General features: G+C 38.3%; 1 protein-coding gene across 1 annotated transcript in view; it reads left to right on the top strand.

Annotated features, from left to right (window-relative positions):
* FRMPD2 (FERM and PDZ domain containing 2) overlaps positions 1-15,757 on the top strand; it is a gene marked incomplete at its 3' end in the record, with an annotated part of 67,086 nt that overhangs the window by 41,960 nt on the left and 9,369 nt on the right. The window contains exons 28-38 of the mRNA XM_010134630.1: positions 346-640; positions 1,562-1,720; positions 2,352-2,526; positions 3,595-3,805; positions 4,992-5,029; positions 7,427-7,491; positions 9,025-9,186; positions 10,056-10,227; positions 11,968-12,047; positions 13,590-13,675; positions 15,470-15,585. Of these exons, the coding sequence (XP_010132932.1) occupies positions 346-640; positions 1,562-1,720; positions 2,352-2,526; positions 3,595-3,805; positions 4,992-5,029; positions 7,427-7,491; positions 9,025-9,186; positions 10,056-10,227; positions 11,968-12,047; positions 13,590-13,675; positions 15,470-15,585 (1,559 nt within the window). The remainder of the gene's footprint in view (positions 1-345; positions 641-1,561; positions 1,721-2,351; positions 2,527-3,594; positions 3,806-4,991; positions 5,030-7,426; positions 7,492-9,024; positions 9,187-10,055; positions 10,228-11,967; positions 12,048-13,589; positions 13,676-15,469; positions 15,586-15,757) is intronic.

The following is a 15,757-nucleotide window of genomic DNA, read 5'->3' as shown; positions in this document are numbered from 1 at the left end:
AATTAAGTTATTCATAGCAGATGAAATAATTAATGGTTTAGGAATTGTCCAATTATTCTTTTCAAGAAGCAACCAAAATACTAATTAATGCCTTAAAAAAGGGGGCAAGATTTTGCAAAGGCTGTTTTCAAATTTTCAAATCTTTTTAATCTTCTTATTAGCTTTGCAAAACATTGATTACTTGTTTATTTTTATAGTAACACTGGAGGACCCAGACAGCAATTAATACTATAACTAGTACTTCAGTTAACATTCAGATGTCACGTGTAAAGAGTAGAGTTGTCAATGGACATCTAGTAAAGCATATGGAGAAAAACCCAGCACTGCAATCTTTTTATTTTCCAGCTGCATATTTAATAAGAGTAAAGATGAGCTCTCGAACACAAAATGCATGCCTGAAACTGTCTCTCTAACCCCTATTGATGAAGAGTATCTCACTATCAGCTCAACGTCCATGACCTCACTTTCACGGGGAGGAAGTTCCGAGGCACTCGCAGCAACCATGGTGGCCCCACAGCCATGTGTTTGTGGTCCCTTCTCATCATCCCTGACTGCTGGGGAGATACATGACAGTGACAATGAATGGGAAGACTTGGAAGAGCTAGAGGAAGAGAAGGAAGAAGAGGAGGATTGCACTAGGGTATGTGATAAGCACCAGGTTATTAACAGGCAGAATACAACAAGAGAAAAGAATTAACTTTAAGAATGCAACATTCTTAAACATTAACTTTAACTCATTATCATTGCTAATTCTGCATGGCTTTTTTCACTTTCCTGAATGTCCACAATCTTCAAGTGAAGCAGAGCTTCCGCTATGCCCAGCTCTCCAGAATTCTTTACCATTTGCCTTAAGGCCATCTCCTTGCTCTTGCTGTCTTCCTATTTCTTCAACTTTCTAGCATTTTGCAGTATTGTTCCCAGCCTACAAAGCCCCCAAAGCCCTCTAGTAGCCACTAAAATTAATTTGAGTCAGCTGCTTGGGTTTTTTCTGTCATGTTTTAAACCCATGTGGAAAATCACTTTGTTACAGTGATACTACTGTAATGTCCTGATAAGAAAGTATGATCCTTGTGCTAATTACTATTCAAAACATAATACTCAGTCCTGCCAAATGCTGAACATCTTCCATTCCTGTTGACACTAATGAGCTCTGAGTTCCTAGTAATTTGAGAGCACTGAGGACAAAATTTAGCCATTTCCTTCAGTGGGACAGCAACAGCACTAACAACAATAATCTCTGCACTGTACTGTTGTAATACTTAGCTCAAAGGACTTCAAGCCTTTCTTCATGCAATTCCAAATTTCCAGTCATCAAGAAAATTCCAGTCCTCAACACATTCTCTGCCATATTAGGCCCTATCAATCAATCACCATGAAGCTCCACTAGGTAAAAAGATGTAACATTTTTTTTAGGCAGTGACAGATCAGAAAAACCCTTATTTGTGCCCTTATTTATACCATCTGAAGATCTGATTCCTATCTGCATACAAAATATAATGGAATATGTTAATGAAGCAAGAGAAAGGCCTACATGAAACATATCTTGTGCTTACTTGAATAGGAAATGGAGATCTTTGTGACTTTGACAAGGTCAGAGAACAATGGTTATGGATTCTCTGTAATTCTTAACAAAGTGGACACCTGCCTGTACGTTGATGAAATCTTGAATGAGCCTGCCCTGTCTGATGGAAGACTAAGAAGAGGGGACAGAATCATTATGGTACAGTAATTCTTGGAGTTTATACAGAGAAGAAAGTATTTGTAGATCACCGTAGTTTATCTTTGGCATTATTCCTTTTGTAGGGTTCAATTTATCACATATTTAGGCATGCAAGTGCAAATGAATCGTGTAATAAATGTAATTATTCTGACTTCAGTAGGACAAATTTCAGACTGAATAGATTGTATGACCAGGCAAATAACATGAACTGCCTAGCAGAAATGCAAGACAACTGGGACATTAAATGCCTTCCAAATTAAATGACATAAACTGAATTAATAAGATGGGTGACATACAAGGGATGCAGGAGTTATGTCCTTTGTAATGTACAAATTAAGCCTGTTTTCAGCCTGATTAATCTTCAATTTGTTGCATCAGATTGTCTTCCTTGGTTTTGCTACAAGACCTTGATCTTCAGGAAAAAACTATTTTTATGAAAGCTTTGCATTCAGAAGAATAAAAATTCAAAGAAGAAATCTTACTGCAATCTTAACTGTTGCGTTCACTGACATTAAGTACCGTAGCAAAGCAGTAACATAAAAGTGAAAACTTATTTAAGTTCATATGCAAAATTCAGAGTGGAGGGAGGTCAATCAGATCTATGACATCATTTTACTGGTTTGTCATTTAGGTGAATGGAATTGATGTCACATCCTTACCATGCAAGGAAGCCCTGACCTTACTGCAAAGTTCTCCTCCTGATCTGCACCTTGTGGTTGGTCGAGCTGACGCTGATCCACATCCCTCCATTAGGGCAGATGAGATTCCCGAAATCACTCTCACAAAAGGTGCCAATGGACAGCTAGGTGCGTAGTAAATACTATGCATGCTATTTTGGACAGGCGTTACAGCAATCATAAGATAATCATAAGCAACTGGGGTCTTCAATCAATATGATCCTGAGTGACCTTCACACCTTTATGCTCTCCTCCACCACCCCTGAACAAGAAATGGAGAGCTTTATTTTGGGCAAGGCCTTAAAGGGAAGACTAATATCTCTTACTACATCAATGAAGATAGTTGGAAAAATGATCTTCATATTATCACTCTATCAGCTGAAGTTTCTGGCAGATCTCCAGTCTCATATTTTTATGTTACTGATATACGGAAGTTGTTGGTAGTTAGATAATAATGCCTACTACCTGCTGAGATTCATAAAGATCTATTTGGGGGGAAACAAAACCAAAAAAAGGCAGAGTATGAAAAGGATGAGCCACTGGTTAGGGTAACAATTTGCTATTTGAAAAAATCTCCACTCCACCACAGACAAAAGGCTTTATCTACACTGTGCAATACAAGTGATAAAAGAAATCCCCACAGTGTGAGTATCTTGGTATTTCTGCAGAATGTGGTGAGTACTGCACACAGATTAAACTAGACTCAGGAAACAGTATAGCAGCATTTGCTCAGGTATAGCATCCTGTTTCCAGTTCAGAAAGTAGCCTGTTCAGAGATTGCTTGAATATCATTGCACAATTCAGTTTTGCACTGTATAGGCATCTCCTTTATTGTCACATGCCTCCATTCCCCACTTAAGTACTCTGGTAAAGAGGGAGTTACCGTTATACAGCTAAGTGTTTTATTCAAATGACTATTCAACTTCAAGTGAAATAAAACACTACTGAACAACTGAAGCGTAGAGGTGGACAGTACCATTTACATTTTTTCCCATCCTTTTTAAACATCTAATTGCATTTCACTCTCCCAGTCCAGCTCTCATCCCCATCGCACGGGGCAAGACTGTTACTTATAACGTCAGTGATTTGTTCAGCCTATCTTTCACTGAGCCACATATATTCCATTAGGCTGTACGTCTCTGACAGTGACATTCAAACCACGCTGCCACAAAAGATGCTTTCTCTGCATTATTCTAGGCTTGAAGCTGACAGGAGGAGCTGGAAGCAAGTTACGAGGTATTTATGTGCTAGACATAGTGCCTGGCTCTCCTGCCAGCATGGAAGGCAGTTTGCAGCCACGAGATCAGATTGTTTACATCTGTGGACTGTGGACTGAGGGCATTAGCCTGGATGATGCAGTGAGAGTGTGTGAAGCTGCCACCCAGAATGTCCAAATCAAAGCCACAAGGTAAATCTGAGCATACTAAATCTCAATCCTAATGTTGAAGCAGGTTTTTAAATTTTACATCAACAAGCCAAACAATAAAACCAAGACAAACTACAAGAAAAATGCTTTACCTCTATGGTCTAAATGTTGCAATTTGATACAAAACATCCATAAGGTATCTTACGAGCAGGTATCTACAAGTAGATTTATACAACACAAGGGAGAACTCTTCAAACTTCATCATCCAAACACAAATATGAATCCTTTAACTGTGAGGCTTGCCACCATTTTCAGACATCCTGTGCTCTAGGGAAAATCTTCGTATTTCCAGCATTAGCACCAACCTTCTCCATACAATCTCAGATTCACAACTACCAACAAGAAGCTACCTCTGATGGGGAAACTGTGAGTTACTTCCAACAGCCAAACATTTTAGAAAGGTATTAAAAATGCAGCATTTAATCTGCAGCACATAACAAAAAGTTGTCTCTGACTTGATCAATAAAAAACTTGCAGTTAAGAATTTTTCATCATCAGTTCTTGGCTGCACTTTAGATTAATTGTGTTCTATAGTCTGATATAACACCAGCAGAGGTTCTGGAGCAATACAAAAATAGCTTCCAAAGTCCTCAGAGGAACAGTCAAATTGTAACCCAAAAGCATGCGAATAACGAAGTTAAACAAGCAGAGTGAATGATTGTATGTCTGCCACAGCTGACTTAACGTAGCTCAAACTTTTATCAATGCTTTGTTAACTTGCACTGGTCTAGCAGATGAAGAAACTGCAGCCTCACTGTACTTCTTGCTGTACAAGCAGTTAGTAGGTGACACAACCCGACCATAAGAATTTACAGTCTAAGGAGACAGACAGAACTAGGGTAAAGGAAATGACAAAAGTTCATTCCCACTTTATAAAGGGGGAACAGAAGCTGAATTCAAAGTGTACCACAAAGCAGTTCTGTATTGGGACAGATGGTTTAAGACGTTCTGCCTTTCCCCAGCCCATTTAAATAAGATGTTTCGTTGTTGTTAAATACAGTCAAATATTTTATATCCTGATATAAATGCTGTTTAGGAAAGTACCATTAACCAAATTATAGAAGTACAACTACAATTTAGACAACAGACTTTCTAAAATATTTTTCATGTGTGCTTCACAAAGCATGCAGCTCTTAACGGCTCACATATTTCACTTTTTCTGCCCTAGAAATGGCAATCCAGTGGTTCCTATAGAGCAGGAAAATAGTAAGTAAGGCTAATATTTTTCTTTTTGAGTTCAAAACTTGCTTCTGATTTTGGAAATAAGTATAAGGTATCGATGCCTTGCATTTAAAAAGTTATTAACAGATTGTAACTTGATATTCAGTATTTCTGTTATGGACTTTCTAAGGATCTGAAGAAAAATTAGTTGCTCTTTAAAGACAGAAATATAGTTCTCTGTGAAAAAATTATTAATCGCATTTTTCATAGTCAGTTTTCAGTTTTTAAATTTCTTGTTATTAAATCGGAATTCTATGTGGTCATAGTTCAACATCTGTTTTAATCAAAAAACCCCTGTAAGGGGTTTTCCAGCACTTTTTGAGCCACTATTTAACATGAACCACTACTTCATCATCTAGACCAACTTTTAAAATTGTTATCAATAAATATTCCTTAGTTAATATACGAGCATTCCTATCAGGGTATGATATTTAAAACTACAACTGACACAAAACTTCAGTAATCATCTGCACTACAAAGACTTGACCAGAATTGCTCTAGCAGTAGAAGGAGTCTCAGCAAGCAGAGGTTGCATCTGAACCATCAGGTGGAAGGATAGGTATCGCACCTACGTCACTGTGCAGAAAGTGTGTTCCCTGTGCAAATAATGCTTTCCAGTGTACATTTGGCTGCAGTGTTAAGTCAGGCCTAACCCATAGTTTCATTTACCTGATTGGATATCTGAATTATTTTAATCATGCAAAGATGGCCCAAAAAAGCAACCCTGGACCAGAATGGCTCGTATGCCTACACTCACCTGAACACTGGCATATGGCTACCTGAAGAAATTTTTCCAAGTCAAGCTAGTTACGGATTTCCTGCTCTGCTATAACTAGCCTCATTTTTGTTTTTATAAAGTGAAGCAGCTTATTTCACTTACTGAAGAATGAGCTTCTGTGAATTTACTCAAGACAGATAAACTTATGTGTTCTCTCAGTTACTGGAGTATAACTACATACATATATATATGTATAACTGAAGCACGGTGAATGCATATCCTGGTAGGACCTTGCTTACACATCCTTGTTCCATGAGCTTTGCAGATTCCAGGATTTCTCAAGACACCTTCAAAATAGGTCACCAGATCTGATCCACCTCTTACACAAATCGTATCCAGATTTATGACCTCTATGATGGTACAGTTACCTGCCTCTTACAAAGCAGGGTTCTTCCCTTTTATAAGGCACTTTAAAAAATCTATAGCTATTTGGTATTCTGTTTACTATCATCTCCCATAGGTTTATAGATAAATCTATAATAATTTGTTAACGAGGAAGGAAGCCTTCGTTTTATAGACTATCTTAGTTACAAAAATGCATACTAAAATTGCAAATGCAACAACAGAACACTCATTGTTTTCTATAATTCATACATTAAGAGTACTTTATGGAAGACAACTCAGATCACAAAGATACAATAAAAGCAAAACCCCAAAACTGGGGGTGAGTGAGTAGAGGTGGGAGTATCAAGAAATGCACATTGTCTTCTTACATAGCCATCTCCACAGACACTAACACACTCTGCTTCTTCCTCTGCCTGATCATTGCCACATGTCTGGAATGACTCAGTCTGATCTCTGATTGTTGTTACGATTTTAAAAATAGCAATGACTGAGATGCACTATCTCTGCAATTCACGACAGAATTGTGTAAATCACTGTGCAAGCTGGCAAACTTCATCATGTAGTAATAAGTGTCTCAAACTGCCTCATATAGTATCAGTATTGGCTATTGATGGATTTGATTGGATATTTGATGGATATTGATGCTTTGTTTAATAATCTAAGCACAGAGTTTGCATTCCCTTGTACATATGAAGGTTAGCAGGAGGCCTGTCAGAATAAACCTGCGTGTATACTTTTAGGGCCACCTGCTGGGACAGAGAAAGTCAGTATTTCTTTCTCAAATGAAAACCTGAATTCCCAAGAACAGCATCTGCTGCATCAACCTGGTAAGGAACTTTGTATATTTCAGTTAGGGTTTGTAAAATTTTCTGCCCTCTTTTTGAAAGAAAACAAGTCTGTAGGCGGTACTGGCAGCACCTGGGACAGATTAATCCTTCATAAACAAAGCAGTCTCCCTCAGAGTTTCATTTATACCTTACCCGTTGTCCATCTGGTGTCTCTGACCCTGTAGCGTGCTGCTTTTAAAGATTGTTTCAGAACCTACTCACTGGAAGTAAAAAAATCTACAGGGATAAATGTGCAGAAGGCTCAGTTCACATTTCTGGAGTGTAAGGCCACCTAAGTCCACAGGATTTTTTTGTTATTTAACGTGTCAAATATAAAATGTTTTGTTATGTCTCTGAATATGATTTTGAATGCTAGACTATAGAACATTTTACCAGTACAACTGAGTAAAAATTGTTGCTGCTTTTTCACAGAGAAACACAAGGAGGAAACAAACTGTGGTGTTCAGCAAAACACTCCTGATTCTCCAGAATGTAAGGTAAGAGACAATTTTATCAAGTGTGAGATGGTCCATCAAGAGAAGTGAGCTACATGGAGGGATATTTTTTCAATAGTGATAGTTAATGTATTTGCTTTCTCTCCAGTTTCTTTGAAAATGTGAATATAATTCATTTGGAGAGTGTTCTTTGAAGTGTTGAATTGCTTCAGCATTCATGGACTATAAAGCGCTGAGCACTTCCTGGGGTCAGACTCATCTATTGATGCTTTTCAATGTATAATATCACAATTTCATCGGCTTGGTAATATAAGCACAACTCATGTGATGTAGTCCCTCCATTAGGGCTCCATAGTACTCTTAACAGCTTTTAAGATTAATCCTTAACTCAGAAAGAAAGGAGCACAGAAAAAAGATACAGAATGTCACAGCATGGGATTCAGGGGAAAGTAAGTGTTATTGTAGTTGTGAAGCATTTCCCACAACAATCTTTGAAGCCTAAGATTAATGTGCTTCATTCTGAAATTCTCAGATGGGGCAATTGAAAAGAGGATAAAATTCCTCCAAACCTTTGGAGCATTATGCAGCACTGACATAAACCGTAACAGTTTGGATCTGGCAAGAGTAATGCCATTTTTTAAACGATTAATTCCTAAAATATACTGGTGTGCTCTTTGAAAAAAAGAAGTAATTTCCATGCTCAACACATAATGCTTCAAAATTCTTACGAGTGCAAGTATCATTTCCATTTGTGCAAACACGTGGAAAATAATGTTACTTAGATTTGAAATGACCCACATTGGGTCTGATATTTAATGGGAATAGATGTACTAGTTTTCTCTTGACCACAGTTTGCAAAAAAGGACTGTTTCTTGTTAAAATTAGACCTCCAACCTGGCAGAAAAATTGGAACAATATTCTCGCTTTTGATTAAGTCATCACTATAACTGCCTCTTCCGCACCATTTAATCCATGATGGTTTATCTGTTCAACTTGATAAAATAATTTCTGAGGATGATACTTGCAACACTGACACAAGTCATGCTGCAAGTCATAAACCTTTCTTAGTTGCTACTATATCTGACATAATACTTGACCCTAAAATAGCAAGTGATTTTAAATCTAAATGAAGTGCTAAAGCCAAATCAACGGGTGTGTTTGGAGTTGCAAGGTTAAGATTTTCATTATAAAACAATAAAAGAATGGAGTATGTACTGCATTACTGTCATGCTGGAGATAAGAGTGATTTGTTTGTCAACAAGGGTGATGTGTTCGATATATTATAAAAGGATGACAAAAGTACGTGCTCTCAAGAGGTTATCTTCCCCCTCCAGCAATTATTTAAAAAAAAGATTATGGAAATAGGTATGTACTATTTTCATTCTGATACGTACATGCAGCTGCTATGTAATCACCGGAAGCTCTACACACCTATTCAAGAGAAGGATATTTTCCATAATCTGTATCAGCCAGTGAGGACCGTGAAGCATAATGGGATTCTTCAGTATTAAAAAAACCAAACAAAACACAGCCCTGAACACACTCCACTTTATACAGTGTCCTTTTCTATTGCAGGACTTCATTATTAAGGTTGAGCTAGAAAAAGCAGAAAATGGAAGCCTAGGATTTGCACTGGTTGGTGGAAGAAATGGCAGGGCTATCCTAATAAAAGCCATCAGCCCAGACAGCATCGCAGATCTAGATGGGAGACTTCAAGTTGGTGACATCCTGCTTAAGGTAATGCTTGTTCTTCATTGTTTTGGCCTACTTTTTCTCTAGTTACTCTATAGTGAACATTCTGTTCAGTACAAGGTTATGCAGATCGGAAATCTAAGGCTGCTTGGCACAACAAGGTGTAGAACATGGTGTCCCTCAGCTCCTGGTGGTCAGAGGGCTGTTCTGCCCCCAGCCCCTCCTTGCCTAGAGTTCAGCTTCCCATGGGATTGGGCCCACTGGGCCTCTCTACAGCTGGAGATGGCTGTTGGGCACTCCAGCAGAGAACCAGACCCAGAATAGGAGGGCAAGCAGCAAAGTGCAACTACTCCATAATCTAACTCTGCCCTGTGAGGATTACACATGAGGAAAGTCAGGGCAACGAGTTAACTGACCAAGCATGCATAACCAGGATGATACTGGGAGGAGCCTGTCACTGGTGCCAGTTAGGTATTATCAAGACAAACAAAAATTACTGGAATCGAAGTTTTTGAATCTCTATTTACTATCTCACTATCTTAACCGCCCCTGACTATAAATAATATTTCCCCCGAATTATTTTTCTTCCTCCTCCAGGAGTCTTGATGGTTTTGTTTGCTTTTCTATTTTTCATTTACTTCCATCTCTTCTCTGTATTTGATCTGAAGAGTGCGGGAAACAGTGTCCTCTTAGTGTCTCAGAAGTGATGCAGGCTGTGCTTTTGTGGTGTGCTGCTGGCAATCATAGCATAAAGAAGCAGAGAAGAAAGGATCAAGCAAGTTACTAAAATGGGAAGAGATGAAGACACATGTAGTGCAAAGAAGTTACATGAAGATTGCTCAGGGCTGGGATATGTGATTAAAAAAAGCCTTCTGCTACAGGAATCTGGAAGTACACTTCATTGTATTTTTCAGGTGAATGAGACTTTCGTGTCTGGTCTGCCACGCCAGACAGTTATCGATTTGCTGCGCAAGGCTCGAGGCACTGTTCAACTCACCGTCTGCCGAAGCATGGCTCTGCATTGGGCTTATTCAGGAAATCAGAGCAACAGGAAACCTTCCCCCCCAAACACAAAAGCAGAGCCTGGTAAGCAGCTACATCTGTTCAGTATATGATAAAAGTGGGATTATGTGTTGCCTGAATTCAGCTTTCCTATTAGCAAAACAATTCAATATTAGTAACTTTACAGCTAGTCCTGGTTCATCACTGCAAATTCTCTACCCTGATGTGCAGCTCTGGCTAAGCTGCTCAAGGTGTAGGACTACAGGGACAGAATGCAATGCCCCAGTGTGATTTTTAAGTCTAGAACTAGCAGAAGCAAAGTCACAAGACCCTCAAAGATGCTTTAACTCAGCGTATATTTTTAACTCATGAAGGTCCCTGATCTGATTTACGCTATTTTATACAACCCAGTAATGGAATCACAGCCAATTATCGACCAGCTACTAAAACATTTCCCACAAATTTCACATCCCAATGCTCCTACCTTATCTTTGAGAAGCACTACAGCTCCTGCCCTGCCTGGCAGCCAGCTCCGCTTCCTTCTGTGCTTCTTCATGTTCAAATCCAGACATCTCTGCTCCCAGGTCGATTGCTATTAATTTGAGAGCACACCCACCTGCATAGGGCAGTACTTTGAGAGCTGACTAACTCTAATGGAAGAAACTTGTGCTGTGGGACCTGCTTTACTGAATACTCAAAATTTAAAGACTAATTAATGGGGGTGGAAGAAAGGGATTATGAGTTTGACTACTGAAATGTTTCCTATAACGTGGAGAAACTTCATCGGGAAGAATACAGAATTCCTCCTTAATATATATACCTTCAAATCTTCTCAGGCAAGACAGCACTGCCATTGCTATTTGCTTTCTCCCTAGCTGACTAGGAACAGATGCAGGGCTGACAGTGGGTTTTGGTCATATTTTACAGCAAATATTACAAACCTACTCAGGTTTACTGATGCAAACTTACCTGCATAGGTATCGTAGGCAATTCTGCTGTTAGGCAGCAGCTGCCTCTAATATTCAAAGATCTCAATTTTTTCAGTATCTATTAGACTGAACCTAATCCTCTTGAACTCCTAGACTGTGTCAGAAGCACAGGACACCTCTTCACTTTCTGGAAGCTACCCTGTGTGCTTCAAGAGCAAAGAAAGCTTTTCCATAAGGAAGAGAAAGCTATGCTCAGTGCTGGCCTGGAAAGAGAATGTTCACTGCCCCAACTCCATTCTAGTTTAATGATGCAAAAAAAGGAAGGATGGCCAGTTATAAAAAGGCTGAATGAAGATCTTACTCTGTTAAGGGCTGTAGAAAAATTTCCATTCACTTCAGTGAGACTAGCCTTTTCTCCAGCTCTGAAAATTCAAGGAACTAGCTGTGGGGACATTTATTTACATCTCACATAACACTGCTGAATTACACAGTTGCTAGAAAGTTTGAACGCTTCTCCTGGACCAGCAAAACACAATGGTATTGTAGAAGCACTGGCATAAAAGTTGATCTGTGGTATTTGTCCCTTAGCACTGCAAAGGAATGGACTGGGTTAGGGAGGGCAGATTTAAATTCTATTTTAGGTTTTTTATAACTGCTATTGATAGAGGGGTCTGCTTCAGCATGTCTTATGCTGGCTTCTTCAGTTGTGACGTATGGCATTTGTGCTGTACTAACCCTCTCAGAGCAGCTGTGAAAGGGATATTCCATGCCAGCTTCTGGCACTGTATCTCAATGCCTCTTCCATGATTGAAGTCCTCTGGTAGCACAGAAGAAATGGATCTGTATTTTCATGCCCTATGGGCATTTTACTTTGAGTTTGTTTTCTGGTATTCAGATAGTGCTGAGGGAAGCCTCCGAGCTCAGCCTGTTTTCACTTTCAAGGAAGAAGAACAATCCAACCGGATGTGCACCAAGGTAAAATCTGAATCAGCCTTCTAGAAGTGACCAGACAATGTACTCGTTTGTTTACAAAATGGGTTCACTGTAATACAGGCAAGAACCACACCTTCTTTATGAAAAGATATTAATGGGAGGGAAGTGTGCTGGAATGACAGTAACTGCTAACACCTGAATGAGTCAGGGGACCCCACTGAAATAAGAGCACATGATTAGTCTTCCATTAATAGTAATCACTCCAAGGCACCCAAACTTCTTCAAACATGGTTATATTTCTGTGTCTTAGTAAGTCCTGTAAGACATTGCATATCAAATTTTACAGCATCTATTATTCTACCCTCCAAAACAAATTAAAAAAACAAACCCGAAACCCCTGCCTCAACCAATATAATTAAACTAGAAAAATGGAAGAAATCCTTGATATGAATTAGCTGAGAAAGCCTTGACAAGGAATTTGTTTGAGGAAGTTTGAAGTACAATGTTGGAATGGGTGTTGGAACTAAACTGTTGGAGATTGGTGAAATGTATAGCCTTGAGCTGCCTTCTATGAATAGAAACTATTTATGCTTCATTTTATAGAGTTCAGCTGCTATCTACTCCAAAGATTTCAAAAATGACAAGCTACTGAAAAAAACAGATGCAAAAACACAGCAGTAAAATACTTTTCCTTGAGAAATAAAAACCACAACTCTGTATAGCATTCTCCAGTCATGAAGTCAGAAGGTGCAGAAACTGGGTAAATGAATTCATGGTTAAACAGGCAGCCATGCATTGCCCTGTTCTAATGGGGAAATACAAGCACAAAAGGAAGACAATAAGGTATAAGTGGCAGCCACCACTAAGATTCTGTGACGCATTCAGTAGTTTACACAATGTAGTTTCCAAGTGCATCTGGAATATTAAAAACAGGGAAAGAAGAACTACCACTCTGAACTAAAATTTAAATAATTATCTTTCAAGTGTTACAACTGAGAAGGAGCCACTTTCACATACTAAAGGCAGATGTCCTGCATCATTATTTAAATGCAGGGCCCAGTTATCATTCTCCAGGACAGAAAAAGAGCCACCAATACTATTGCTTTTACTGCATACAGAGGGTGATCCAAGGTCTGCCTTCTCTGTTAGCTGAGATAGATACAAAAAGGAAATTATTACCAGCAATTCCATCTCAGACACTGGTGCTTTCTGCTGCCAAGAGGTAGGAGGTGAAGAGTAGAGTGTGACTCATGATTCTTGTGATTGCATTTTCATTATGAGATCAGAGAGGATATAACTACATGAACTTTTTAAAAGTTTAGTCTTCATGCTAAGTTGTAGAGATGTCTGAAGACTGTATTGTTATGAAACTCCCAGACAGCTGATTGGCTTTTTACTCCGCAGTGCTGAATCAAAGTTACATACTTTGTTCTGAAGGTAGAAACTATTCTAGTTTTCCCTTTCCTTCCTGAGTGAAGAACACATTTTTGTCAGATATAAGAAAGAACGTTGATGAAGGTAACTATATTCTTGATGTTTGTGTGTACTGATTTTTCACACCTTTTTCTTACTTTAAACCTTCAGAGTCCAGAAAGTACACACAACTCCCCTCTACAAGGCCAGCTGGCTGGACAAGACTACAAGGATATCATCAGTAATATTTCAGATGTGTAAGTCTTTCAAATGCAGTAAAACTACTAAAATAAATAGTATGGATAATTTATTCCTCTATTTCCAGAGCTGTCCTAATATGTAATGCAAATATACTCAATGTGTCCCAAATGATAGAAATACAGTTCTGTTGGAATGCAGCTCCATCTGCAGTAAGAGATGCTAAACAGCTTCCAGACAACTACTAAGACAAGTGAAGCAGAAACTTCTAGGTGTAACAGCTCATGCAGTCATGCCTAAGTTAGCTTTAGCCTTTCCATCTGAAGAGGAGAAAGAACAGTGGTAGCACTATCACACTGGGGTGGCAGAGTCTCTGGGTTTTACTAAGTGTTCTAAGCAGATCTTGCAGCCTGGGTGGGACCCTGTGTTATTCAGCTGTAGTAACACAGATGTTGAACTACAGACATCCGGGAACTGAGAGAATATTGCAGAAGTTACTCCAAAGAAAGTACAGAGTAAAAGAAGAGAAGAATTTTACTTGAAATTTTAAACCCACAACACAATGGGAAATCAAAGTATAATGGAGTGTTGATAAGACATAGGCAGTTTTGCCTATTACAGTGATGCAGAATATATGCAATGTGATAATTTTCTTTATCATTTATAACCATTATAATCATTATGATTTATAATCATGTATAAATGGGAAAAAAAGGACTACATATTTACATGTAAAACTTAAAATTTTGTAAGAACAGTATTTGGCCAGTGAATTAAGGATTAAAATCTTCCCTAACTTACCTGCTTGCAGAGTACTTGAAAGGAGCTTTGAGAGCGTCTACAAGTGAGAACATCCATGTGAACATAGGCTCAGTGCCACTTGCTATTATCTCATTGCAAATAGAACATGATATTGTGATATACTAGTTAATCAGGTGTGATTATTATTAAATTATCTCTCTTTATGTGCAGGATGCATAAAAGCATCTGTGGCTAATACAAAGCTACCTTATCATACATAGGGATAACAAGTATGTTTTCTGGTTGTTTTGCAAATAGGATGGTTTCCTGACCCCTGTTCCATAATCTGAATCTTTTTACTATTAGTATTTTCTGGTATTTCTATTTGCTACTTGCAGAAGCTTTGTGTAACTTGAACACGAACAGCCTGCAATGGTTATCGATATTTGCAAAGCTGATACTTATTATCTTATTCTCCCTCTTAAGTGTACCTTTTACTATTTCTAACATTATGTACATAGGATAGGATGATGTAAGACGTGATATGCTTAAGCCTTCTAACATAGTTAAATGTTAGGTCTGAGGGTTTCAAATCAGCCAGTAGAGGAATATTGGACCCACTCTGCAATTTTATAGTTGTATTCTGGATTGCAGGCTTATCTGCTGCCTAAAACATATTTAAGTGCTCTAAAATTTTCTTAATACTTTAAGAAACAGTAATAAGTAAAGCCTATTTAGCTATGATTGCCTAACAATGGGAAAATGTCATACGTGAAAAATTGTCCGTAGCTATGGCAAACCTTACTTCAATCTTTTTTTCTGTAGCTTTTTATATGAAGTATAAAAGGTATGTTCTTACCGCTTTGAAAAAATAAAATAACACATACAGATAGTAGTGTCTTTTACTAGCTATATTTGCAAACACTACTCTACACAAAATAATATTACTCCTTGAACTTATGTTATTTGGAGTTCGGAGTGATTTTTGAAAATAGTTGCTCAAGAAATTTTAAAGTGATCAAAAATAGATTAAAACCAATACCCTTGTACAGTTCAGATTATCAAAGCTTCTACCACTTTCATAAAACCATTTAACTAATGCTATTTTACAGATCACCAAAATATGAAGAATGTGAAGGCTGCAGAAGAGAGAGTCAGCAGTCTAAGTCAGACAGCTGGAACAATGAAGACGATGATACACCCCACAGGATTTCTGTTCTACCTAGAAGTAACCATGCAAAAACTTCTCTTGTCTCTTTAACATTGTAGGCAACCTCCTCCATATAGGTACATTGCAGGGGGTTGTTGTGACAACGCTTTTATAATGGAGATTAGTTAGGAGTAGCAGTGATTCTACATGGTAAACAAAAGTTTTTCAATTTTTCCCGTAGAGTAGTGAT

Source organism: Buceros rhinoceros, unplaced genomic scaffold, assembly GCF_000710305.1.
Source record: "Buceros rhinoceros silvestris isolate BGI_N320 unplaced genomic scaffold, ASM71030v1 scaffold9514, whole genome shotgun sequence".
Lineage (NCBI taxonomy): Eukaryota > Metazoa > Chordata > Aves > Bucerotiformes > Bucerotidae > Buceros > Buceros rhinoceros.
Note: the sequence above shows the minus strand (reverse complement) of the source record. Positions and strands in the feature narration are given on the sequence as shown.